Below are 12,650 nucleotides of genomic sequence, written 5' to 3'. Positions count from 1 at the left end.
ATAGTAGAGAGTAACTTCTTCTGGGGAGCAGGTCTTACAGATTTTTCATTTTATAGGCCTTTTAGAATAATTTGATTTTTAAAACTATGTTCATAAATTACTTTTATTGAAAAAAAAAGGTTATAAAAGTGACGATCAACTTACTTTAACTGCCATGAAGAGCTCTTCTTTAAGTTGTACAGTTTGCTCAGGGGAGAGCTATAAGCAAACAAAGAGCCAAAAGTGAAATAGTAGATCTCCATCAAAGCTCCATCAAGACTAAGGGGAGAGAGATCTTGCCCTTAGCAATCACATACCTGCAAGGCTAGAATAGAAGTGATGCTCACTGCCATTGTTTGCATCTTGGGGTTTTCATGCTTACAGAGCCAACTCATAACAAACTTGGCAGCATCAAACCTGAAAAATAGTATTTTTCTCACAATAAATTCTGCAAAACTATATATGAGGACAGAAGAAATCTCTTAGCCCCTTCCCCCCAAACCCTGTAACAAAAGTAGTCTTGGACTTCTAAAGTCTCAAGTACGAAAACCAAGAGCATTTGGCCAGAGATCAGAAGAGGAAGAAGAGAACATGCAAATAAGAATGTGAGCAAGATGCACAGGATTCAGAGAAAAATGGGCAGATTTAAGAAAGACATTTTTTTAGCAATCAGTTTCTACTATGGTGAGTCTGAAAAAGAAAAGTTCCCTGAGAGGCAGTGACCTGTAATCTGAATTACAGACAGTGCTAAAATGCCACAGCCAACAAATCAATTAGCTAGAGAGAATTCATGCCCTTCTATAGGAGAAGTTGTTACTCAGCTCCAACTGATGGCTGCCATGTAGGAATGAAGATAGTTGAGAAAACTCTTCCAACTTTTCAAGAGAAGATGGTAATGCAGATATATATATATATATATATATATATGTGTATATATATATATATGATATAGATCTTTTTTTTTAAATGAGGAGGACCACTTGCCCTATAGTATTTTTAGAAGTCAAGTACCATTTTAAGCACACATTTCAATTAGATGTGAGCATGGCTTTGCCTCCAGCCCAGCACCCACAAATCACAGGCTTTGTTCATATGAGCCTATGCTTAATTTTCCTGCTGTTGGCAGCAACTACCGTGTTTCCCCGAAAATAAGACCTAGCCAGACCATCAGCTCTAATGCGTCTTTTGGAGCAAAACTTAATATTTAAGACCCAGTATTATATTATATTGGTTACATCATATAATTTATATATTATATTATATTATTATATTACATTAATATTATATTAATATTATATTAATTATATTATATAGACCAGGTGTTATATTATAGTAAAATAAGACCGGATCTTATACTAATTCTTGCTCCAAAAGACGCATTAGAGCTGATGGTCCGGCTAGGTTTTACTTTCAGGGAAACAAGGTATTATAAAGGTTTTTCGAACTCATGAATGTGGGCGATTACAAAAGCCTCAAGAAGAATCCCTCTGGAGTCCAGAATGAGGATTTTTTAAAAAAAATTATTACTGATAAAAAATAACAAAAAGAATAACTAATGTTTAGAACAGCTTGTACTTAAGCTAGGCACTGTGATAAAGTACTTTACAAACATTACCATACCTAATCCTCATAAGAGCCACTATTTTACAAATGAAGAAACCCATGTACAAATATAATGAAAGGGCTAGAACTTGAATCCAAGTATGTTTGACTGTCTAGAGCCCATGCTCTTACCACCCACTGCCCTTAACTGGAATCAGATTTTGGGATACAACATTTATAGGCAGGGTACTTCCAATCACCTCAGTGGAAGAGGCTCGACAGAGCATTCTCCTCAAATATGTTATCCCAGCTTTAATCAGACCCTTGCTAAACTAATAACCCAAAAGCCAACAATGCTCAGAGTAACACAGGTCAACACCCCAAAATCAGATGACCAGTTTTTATAACTTGCCTGTCAAATGGAACATCCACAAGAATCCTGGAATTGGTTAAGGAGAGAAGACAATTCTTCTGTAACTATAAAAGAATAAAGAAAAAATTTGAGCAAATGTATACTCCATTCTAAATAAAGGTTCTAAGAATTTGGAAGGTGCTACAACAAGCTTTTCTTATTGAGAGCTCACGGTGTACCTGGCCCTCTCCAAGTTCTTCATTTAATCTTACCAATAAACTGTCACCTGTGCCTAAAAAACAATCCTTCCACTTTTTTTTTTTTTAGAAAAGATGGGGTCTCTTTCCCTGAACCCCACAAGGATCTATGTGGAGAGTGGCCTGCCTATATGTCAGTCCAAATCAATTACCTGAAGCCTGGTCAACCTACTAAATAACAAATGTCCTTACCACCCATAACTATGACAGAGCTTCTACTTTCTACCTAAGATTGTTAGGGGCTGAACTGGGCCTTTACAGATAAGAAAGAAAGAGAAGGCTTCCTGGGAAAGCTATAGGAACAGAAAAATATAACATCTCTTTGAAGGGCCATGAGTAGGCCAGTATGACAGAAGTATAGTATATGAGGCAGGGTCAGCAAATCTCAAATGCCAATAGGAACTAGGCAGTTCCTAGTTGAACATAAACAAGTAAAGAGGGTTGAGTGTGAAACAACAGAGGAGTGGTAGGAATTATGCCAAACTGGAGAATTCATGCCCTCATACAGGTGCAGTTATTATTCAGCTCCAACTGATGATTGCCATGCATGAATTAAGACTGAATTGAGAAAGATCTTCCAACTTTTTAAGAGACAGTAGAAATAAAAATTTTTTAAATGAGGTAAGACCACCTTTCTTACTGTATTTTTAAACACTAATTCCCATTTTAAGTACACCCTTCAATTAGAATTGACAAATTTATACAGCTGTGTACACTACCACCCACCACCACAATCAAGAAAAAACTATTTCCATCACCCCAAAGTTCCAATGTGCCCCTTCCAGTCACTTCTGACCTTGCAAACACCAACCCCAGAAAATTACACTGTCATTATATATTGTAAGTTTTCAAATAAATGGAGTCAGATAGTATCTACTCTTTTGTGTCCAACTTATTTTGCACAGCATATTTTTGAGATTCATCCATATACTTTATTTAGTACTTCATCTATTTGTATTGCCAAATAATATTCCCTTATACGAATATATCACAATTTATCTATTCACCTGTTGTGGGACATTTGGAAAGTTTTCAGTTTGGGAGAATTATGAATATAGATATGAACATTCATAAGTCTTTATACATTATTATTTCATTTCTCTCAGGATAGAATAACTGGGTAATCTGGAAGGTGTTATGTCTAACATTTAAGAAAAAACTATGACATTGTTGAACTGGTAGTTGTATCATTTTACATTCTTAACATCAATATGTGAGAATCTGTTGCTCCACACCCTTGCCAATACAGTCATTTAATTTCAGCCAATCTAGGGGTTGTGCAGTGGTAACTCACTGTGGTTTTAATTTGCAATTCCCTGATGACTGAAGATACAGAGCATCTTTTCATGTGCTCATTTGTCATCTCCATATCTTCTTTGGTGAAATGTCTGTTCAAATTTTTTGCCTTTCTTAAAAATTGATTTGTCTTGTGTTACTGAATTAAGAATTCTTTATATTCTGGATAAAAGACCTTTGTCCTATATATAAAATGAACATACTTCCCAGCTCATGGCTTACCTTTTCATTTTTTAATGTTTTTTGGTGTGTGCAAACTTTTAATTTTGATAAATCCTAATTAATTTTTCTTTCATGATGTGTGCTTTCTGCATCCTGAGAAAACTGCCTCCTCCAAGGTCAAAAATATTTTCTCCTACTGTTTTCTTCTAGTTTTATGGTTTTAACTTTTATATTTAGATCTATAATTCAATTTAAGTTTCATGTATGATGTTAAGCCTATGAGGATGGACCAAAATGTTAATGGATGGTTTGGGTAACTGGTTTCTGAGAAATTTAAAAAATTTAAACCATATTGCTTATCTGTATTTCCTGTTTTTTCTACAACAAACATGAATTCCTTATCCATTCTCTCATATTCTTTCAGATACGATGAAAAATCAGAACTAAATAAAACATATTCTTCATATATTTGTCCCGAAGTTAGAAGCAGAGTCAAATATTCAATTTAAATTACCTGCTGATAGTGGGGGAAATTTTTCAGAGCCTTGAAAAGTAGACAGGTGACCTCTGACAACAGACGAACAGGCATGCCCCTGGCCAGGCCCTGGCGTGTTAAGTTGAGGGCACACGCACTGGCTGTGAACTGCACTGGCAAATCCAATGGATGATTCCTCATTCCTACAGCCACAAGCTGAAGATGAACTTGTTTTTAGTGGCTTATGACAGTATTAGCATTCTTTTTAAAATATTCGATCATTGAGATAGTAACAGATTTTCCCTATTGTCAGCATTTATTTTGTAGGACACCAGCAATACCTTCTAATCCAAACACAGCCATTAACTAGCTGTATGACTTTAGTCAAGTGAGTTCCCTTCTCTGGACCACTATTTCCTCATCTGTGATTTCATAACCATTTACTGAGCCTCACTCCATATAAGGCATTGTGGTAAGCATTATAGGTGACACAAACATGAATCACTTACACCCTAATTCCTTAGCATAAAGCCTTGTAAGAGAAACATGTAAACAAGTAACACTGTGAAGATGTCAAAACATGAAACTGAAAAAAAGCACCATTAAGTACTACGAATAAAGTGCTTTTTAAGGTAGCTATGGAGGGAGCAATTATTTTTGGTATGGAATCGAAAGGCTTCATTCCGACAGAACGTTTAGACAAGTCTCTGCGGGGATATGGACAGAAGCAGATAAAGGTGGGGGTGGAATGGAGAGAGGATTCCCAGGAAAGGGCAATGTAATGGGGAAAAACACAAAGTAAGCAAAAGGATGGGATGATTCCACCTAGAGAGGAAGGAATTTGGAAGAATTTGAAAAGTGATAAAACGTAACTTTAGAAAGATAACAAGAAGACAGATTGTGGAAGGCCTAGAACATAAATGTAAAATGAAGGTGTTGCACTACACTTAGAACACACCTACTCTACCATTCAGGGACAATGGGATCTGTTGTCAATCAAATAGAGATAATCATCCCTACTCACCTCAGAGATAGGTCTGCTGCTACTCATGTGAACCATGATTTTAAGAGACCACAGCCCCTCCCTTTGACAGCTGCATGAACTCATGGAGCCTACAGATAGACCTGGATATTTACTTCTATTATGAAAAATGGCTTTTTTCTATATTGTTAAACTACTGTTAGGATTTCATTGAATTGCCATGACCTGCAATTTAAGTACATAGAACCCAAACGAAACATGATTTTCAAAAATCACAGAATCTTAGATATGAAAAGGACTTTTAGAACACTTAATTCAATCTCCTCATTACAGATGGGAAACAAAGGTCCAGAGTTTTTTCTTTATACAGCATTGCTTTTATGTTATGAATAAATCTAATTTCCCATGGTACAGAAATAGCCCTATTTTTAAGGGATTACAAAGAATTGCAAATAATAAAGATGAGGTGACTTTAAGACTTTTCATTTTCATGTCACATTTAATTTTAAGTAATTGCCAATTTCTTTCCCAAATCACTTAATACTTCCAATTACATTTCAAATAAATTCACCCTGCCATAAACCAATGCAAAGTTTGGCCCTATCAATATTCATTCACAAAATACTTTTAAAATGGGAGATCTGGCTAATTATTATTATTTTGTTTTATTTTGTTCTGTTCTTATTGGATACCATTATTGTTTATTTCAAAAAACCAGATGTTAGATTTAAAGACTGAAAGAATAAAAGACAACATTCAGAGCAAAGTGAATTCATGTTTATAAACATATCAGTCCTGTTTCAGGCAAAACAGTATAATGGTCCTAGTATCCTTTTCTCAGACCACTGGATAATTCAAATTGATTCCGATGTTCAAAATGAGAGATGATCTAGCAGTTAAGCCTAACACTGTTTTCTTTTCTTTACGAGGGTACCTAGAATAAGGCATGTAAGTTACTGTTTTCAATGTGTCTAGGGAACTACTTTAATTGAACCAAGTAAGAAGCAATAATAAAAACTACCTTTCTAAGGTGCAGTTACCTTTAAAATAGCAGGCATGGTCACCTGCATTGAAAAAGTCTCTGTAAAGAGCCTGTAGAGAGCTTCCTTCATAAAACAAGACCTATTTCTGTATTGGCTCAATGCTTCTGAAATCTGACTCAGATTGGCTCCTCCAGCAACCTGAAAAACAAAGATGTTACCAATAGGTTTCACCATTCATCTTCAAGAACAGGCTTTTAGGGGCCCAAAATGTTTGAAACACCAACAGGTGTTCCGTTAAATGTTCCAGGTGCTTTACAAAATTGTTCTCACTCAATCATCATTCTAATAGGTAAAAGTTCTCCTCAATCTCATTTTTACACATGGGTTCAAAGAGGCGAAGCATGCTGCTAAATGTAACAGATTAATTAAGAGCCAGATTCAAATACCATCTCTCTGCAACTATATTACATTTAGGACCTCAACTGAATAATGGGTAGCATGTAAATCTTTAAACAACCAGTAACCATGAATGCATGTCTTCTAAGCATAGAATAAATTAGACAATAAAAAACAGGAAAAGGCAATATAAAATAACTAAAATGAAGAAGTAGTTAACCTTTTTCAGTAGCAGCATTTTTACTTGTTTATTACTTATTTAATATAATTCTTCCTTGCTACCACTGAAGTAATAATTTCAAAAAGTCTACATACATATAGACTTTGGGTCTAGAAGATAATGGTATCCTCCTTATCCAAACTTTAAAATCAACAAGAAATGTAAAATAAATAAAAAGATTCAAACCAAATCCATATAAAACTCCTATAAGAAATTTTTAAAAAGCAAATCTACACATTTCAGCTAAGAAAAGTTCTTCCTATAAACGAACAACAAATCAGAAGAAAGTTGTTAACACAACACTTAAACTGAATTAAATATTCTCAATAAGCATTTTGGGATATGATAAAACACATTCAATGAAAAGATAAAGGGTTGATTAAAATTATATTAAATATAAAAACTAAGTTATAGGTACCCAGTACCCAAGGAAAGACAGCTTTGAATAAAATTTTACTAAGGGGAAGAAATACAAGAAAATAAGAGAAGGAAATTTTTTAAAGTTAAGCAAAAAAAAGACTGAGTATTGACATGGGAAAAAGACAAACATCCAACATACATATATCTGTAGGACAAATGAACAAATAATTAAAACTACTATCAAAGAAAACTTTCCAGAAACTGAAAAAAAAAAAAGACCTAAATCAATACATTGAAAGAAACCAGGAAGTACCTGGGAAAACTGACCCAGATCAAATCAGACATATCACAATATAAAAATTAAATAAAAAAAATAAAACCTTCAGGGCCTCTACATAAAAAGGTCCGGTAAATTACACAGAGAATTAGATTGTCATTGGACTTAACAACAACATACACAGCAAGGCAACAGTGAAAAAGCATTTTCCAGAAACAAGGAAAGAAAAGGTAATAAAAGAGTTTATATCCAGCCAAGCTCACTTTCAAATATCAAGGATATAAAAGATTGAATAAGAAATTAAGAGAATATGGACACAAACACCCTTCCTGAAAAATACAGTAGGTTGATGCAAAAGTAACTGCGGTTTTGCAATTATTAACCTTTTAAACCACAATTACTTTTGCACCAACCTAATATATTATTGGGTAAATTTCATACAACCAAGAGATGACTGGACAAACTCTGGCAAAAGGGGCAGACGGTGAGCATTTAATGTATTTAATTAGAGATCTGTCTCCCCACCTGGTGCATTGGGACAATCCATCTGATATAACTATGTTGGAACTCTGGAGTTTATTAAAGGCCTGCAACTTCCAGGACAGTAAATTGTGGTTCATTCCCATCAATTTCAGCTAACACAGTAGCAACTATGCACCCACCACTCGCCAGCCACCAGCACATTTTTCTAGAGCAGCTTGCACTTAGCTTATGGGAGCCAGTGTAGCAAAAAGGACTCTGCCCTCCAAACTTCGGGGATCTGGGCTCTGATAGCTGATTGCTGCTTCTGGTGACAGGTGCAAAGAGGTAGACAGCCACTTTTGTTGCACCTCCTCAGATTGTTCAAAGGTCCCTTACAGCTAAAGTGACTTCCAGATGATCTAAACGACCTGAGTCCCTTTCTCCCCAGTACCCCTGCCCCAGTCTTCATTTTCCTCTTTTCCTCATTTGGGGAGCCAGGCATTAAAGACTAAGACATTCAAAAAACTACACATACAAAGAAAATTCTAATGTAACTACACAGTCCCAGGAAAAAACTCAGAAAAGACCTGAAAAAGTTTATACCTTGGGCTGATCCTCAGCACAGATCAAAAAAACAATAACTAAACAGCAAACCCAGGGGAAGGGAGAGAATCTGATTTCCAGAGTCATCATATTACTAGTTTCAAATGTCCATCTTTCAACAACAAAGTCACAAGGCATACAAAGAAATAAGAACGTAGGGCCCATTCAAAGAAAAAAAAATGAATAGAAACTGTCCCTATAAAAGACCTGGTAGCAGATATGCTACACAAAGACTTCAAACAATTGTTTTAAAGATGTTCAAAGAACTAAAGTGAGATGTAGACAAAAATCAAGAAAATGACATATGAACAAGAGAAAAATAAATATAAAAAGCCTAAAAAAGAAATAAAAAATGCTGCAGCTGAAAAGTATATTAACTGCAATGAAAAATTCACTAGAGGGATTCAAAGGCAGTTTTGAGCAAGCAAAAGAATGAATCAACAAACTTGAGGGTAGGACAGTGAAAATTATTGAGATGGAGAAACAGAAAGCAAAATGACTGGGAAGAAAAGATTAGAGCCTGAGGAATGTGTGAGATACCATTAGGTATACCAAAATACACATTGTTGAGAATCCCAAAAGAAGAAGAGAAAAAGGGACAGAGGGAATGTTTGAAGAAAAAGTTGCTGAAAACTTCTCAAATTGATAGAAAAGAATGAATATAACCATACAAACTCAAAAGACTCCAAGTTAAGATGAACTCAAGAAGACTCATATTGTGCCACGTTATCACCAAACTTTTAAAGGCCAAAGACAATGAAAGAATCATGGAAGCAGCAAGAAAAAAAACAAATAATCACATACAAGGGATCCTCAATAATATTATCTGTAGATTTCTCATCAGAAACTTTGGAGGCCAGAAAAGAGCGGGCTGATATATTCAAACTGTTAAAAGAAAAATCTGTAAAGCAAGAATCCTACATCCAGCACAACCATCCTTCAAAAGTGATGGAGAAATCAAGATAAAGAAAAGCTGAGGAAGTTCATTACCACTAGCCTTGCCCTGCAAGAAATGCTCAAGGGAGTCCTTCAGGATGAAAGCAAGAAACACTAAATAACAAGAAGACATATGAAGAAATAAAGACTTCCAATAAAGGTAAATACATGCACAATTACAAAAGCTAGTGATATTTTGTTTCTGTTTTAATTTGATTGGTGAATATTGGGGAACACTGTGTTTTTCCTGGACGCATCAGCTCCAAGTCAAGTCACTGTTTTCAATCTAGCTGTGGAGGGCGCAGCTCACTGGCCCATGTGGGACTCAAACCGGTGATCTTGGTGTTATGAGCACCACACTCTAACCAAATGAGCCAATCAGCCACCCCGATATTTCTTAAATGGTTTGAAACTACACTTTTTTCTACATGACTTAGGAAACTCATATATTTTAAAAAACAGTTATTACTCTGAAAGCTGGTGGTGTAACTTTGGTTTGTAATTCCAAATTTTGTTTTTTACATAATTAAAGAGCCAAATGTATTTAAATGAATAATTATTTTAAGCTTTGGGGCAGACAATGTATAATGATGTAACGTAGGGACATCATCAATTAAAAGGGGTGGAGATGGAGATGTAAAGGAGCAGAGTTTTTGTTTGTTACTGAAGTTAAACTGGTATAAATTCAAATGTTAAACATAATCCCCATGGTAACTACAAAGAAAATAGCTACAGAATACACACAAAGGAAAGGAATTTAAACGTTTCACTACAAAAACAAGATTAACGTTTCACTACAAAAACAAGATCAGCTGAACAACAACGAAAAAACAGTAATGAAGGGAATAAGGGACAAAAAAGCTACAAAGTATATAGAAACCAAAGCAAAATGACAGACATCTCTCTTTATCAGTAGTTATTTCAAATGTAAATAGACTAAACTCTACAATCAAAAGACAAAGAATAGAAGATTGAATAAAAACATGACTCAACTACATGCTGTCTACAAGAGACTCAATTTCGATCCAAAGACACAACTAGATAGAAAGTGAAACGATGAAAAAAGATATTCTATGCAAATACTGTGTTTCCCCGAAAATAAGACCTACCCAGAAAATAAGCCCTAGCATGATTTTTCAGGATGACATCCCCTGAACATAAGCCCTAATCCAGCTTTTGGAGCAAAAATTAATATAAGACCTGGTCTTATTTTAAGGGAAACATGGTATGAAAAAAGAAAGCAGGGGTGACTATGCTAATATCAAACAAAACATATGTTAAATCAAAAGTGGTTACAAGAGAGAAAAGCTGGAAATTATGTATTAATAAAAGGTTTGGTACAGCAAGATATATATAATAACTCTACACATCTACGTACCTTATGATCGACGGTTAAAATATATGACATAAAAACTGACAGAATTGAAGGGAGAAACAGACTTTTCTACAATGATGGAGACTTCAATAACCCAGTCTCTATAATGGATAGAACCAGACAGAAGGAAACAGGGGGCTTAAACAACACAATAGAGCAACTAAATCTAACAAATATATATAGAACACTCTACCCAACAGCAGCAGCATATACATTCTTTCAAGTACACATGGGACATTTTCTAGGATAGACCATATCTCAGGTGACAAATTAAATCTCAGTAGATTTAAAAAGATAGATATCACACTAAGTATCTTTTCTGACCACAATGGGATGAAGTTAGAAATAAGAGAAGTAAAACTACAAAATTCACAAATTTATGGAAATTAAACAACACACTGTTAAACAACCAAAGGACCAAAGGAAAAAATCAAAAGGGAAATTAGAAAATATTTAGAGACAAATGAAAACAAAAACATGCCAAAGCTTATGAGACCCATTGAAAGCAGTGCTAATGCAAATAAAGCTACAAATGCTTCCGTTAAAAAACAAGAAAGAGCTCAAATCAACAACCTATCTTTACAACTTAAGGAACAAGAAAAAGAACAAACTAAACCCAAAGCTAGCAGAATGAAGGAAATAATAGAGCAGAGATCAATAAACTGGAGAATACAAAAATAATAAATAAAATTAATGAAACCAAAGGGGGAGAGGGGAGCGGGGCTCTAGAAGAGGGTAAAAAAAAAAAAATTAATGAAACCAAAAGTTGGTTCTTTGAACAGATCAACAAAATTGACAAGCATTAAGAGAGATGGACTGAGAAAAAATAAAGAGAACTCAATATACTAAAATCTGAAATGAAAGTGGGGACATTACTACCAATTCTACAGGAAAAAAATTGTAAGAGTATTATAAACAATTATAGCCCAACAAATTGGATAACCTAGATGAAATGGAAAACTTTCTAGAAACACAAGACCTAATAAGACTAAATTATGAAGAAACAGAAAATTTAAATAGGCCTGTAACTAGTAAGGAGATTGGATCAGTAATTAAAAATCTCCTGGGGCTGGCCCAGTGACTCAGGCGGTTAGAGCTCCATGCTGCTAACTCCAAAGGCTGCTGGTTCGATTCCCACATGGGCCAGTGGGCACTCAACCACAAGGTTGCCGGTTCAACTCCTCAAGTCCCGCAAGGGATGGTGGGCTCCGCCCCCTGCAACTAAGATTGAACACAGCACCTTGAGCTGAGCTGCCGCTGAGCTCCCGGATGGCTCAGCTGGTTGGAGTGCATCCTCTCAACCACAAGGTTGCCGGTTCGACTCCTGCAAGGGATGGTGGGCTGTGCCCCCTGCAACTAGAAAACAGCAACTGGACCTGAAGCTGAGCTGCACCCTCCATAACTAAGACTGAAAGGACAACAAATTGAAGCTGAACGGCACCCTCCACAACTAAGATTGAAAAAACAACAACTTGACTTGGGAAAAAAAAAAAAAGGCCTGGAAGTACACACTGTTCCCCAATAAAGTCCTGTTCCCTTTCCCCAATAAAATCTTAAAACAAAAAAAATTAAAAATCTCCTGACAGAGAAAAGTCCTAGACCTAATGGCTTCACTAGTAAATTCTACCAAACATTTAAGAATACTGGTCCTTCTCAAAGTTTAACAAAAATTAAAGGAACGCTTCCTAATTCATTCTATGAAGACAGCATTACCCTAATTACAAAAACCAGACAAAGATACTAAAAGAAAACTACAGATAAATATCCCTTATGAAAAGTAATTTAAAAAGTCCTCAATAATACACCTGAAACTAATATAAAATAATACTGAATGTCAACTGCAATTGAAAAATTAAAAAAAATTCTCAACAAAATACAGGCAAACTAAATTCAACAGCATATTAAAAGGATTATATACTACAGCCAAGTGGGATTTATTCCTGGAATGCAAGGATAGTTTAACATATGAAAATCAAAACACGTAATACACCAC

General features: G+C 35.2%; 1 protein-coding gene across 1 annotated transcript in view; it reads right to left on the bottom strand.

Annotated features, from left to right (window-relative positions):
* Positions 1-12,650, bottom strand: part of ZYG11A (zyg-11 family member A, cell cycle regulator) — a 54,966-nt gene that overhangs the window by 23,010 nt on the left and 19,306 nt on the right. The window contains exons 4-8 of the mRNA XM_033114184.1: positions 6,086-6,226; positions 4,103-4,279; positions 1,934-1,998; positions 297-396; positions 145-198 (exon numbers count right to left, since the gene is read on the bottom strand). Of these exons, the coding sequence (XP_032970075.1) occupies positions 145-198; positions 297-396; positions 1,934-1,998; positions 4,103-4,279; positions 6,086-6,226 (537 nt within the window). The remainder of the gene's footprint in view (positions 1-144; positions 199-296; positions 397-1,933; positions 1,999-4,102; positions 4,280-6,085; positions 6,227-12,650) is intronic.

This window comes from Rhinolophus ferrumequinum, chromosome 9 (assembly GCF_004115265.2).
Source record: "Rhinolophus ferrumequinum isolate MPI-CBG mRhiFer1 chromosome 9, mRhiFer1_v1.p, whole genome shotgun sequence".
NCBI classification, from domain to species: domain Eukaryota; kingdom Metazoa; phylum Chordata; class Mammalia; order Chiroptera; family Rhinolophidae; genus Rhinolophus; species Rhinolophus ferrumequinum.
The sequence above is the reverse complement of the archived record's forward strand: the minus strand, read 5'-3'. Positions and strand labels throughout refer to the sequence as shown.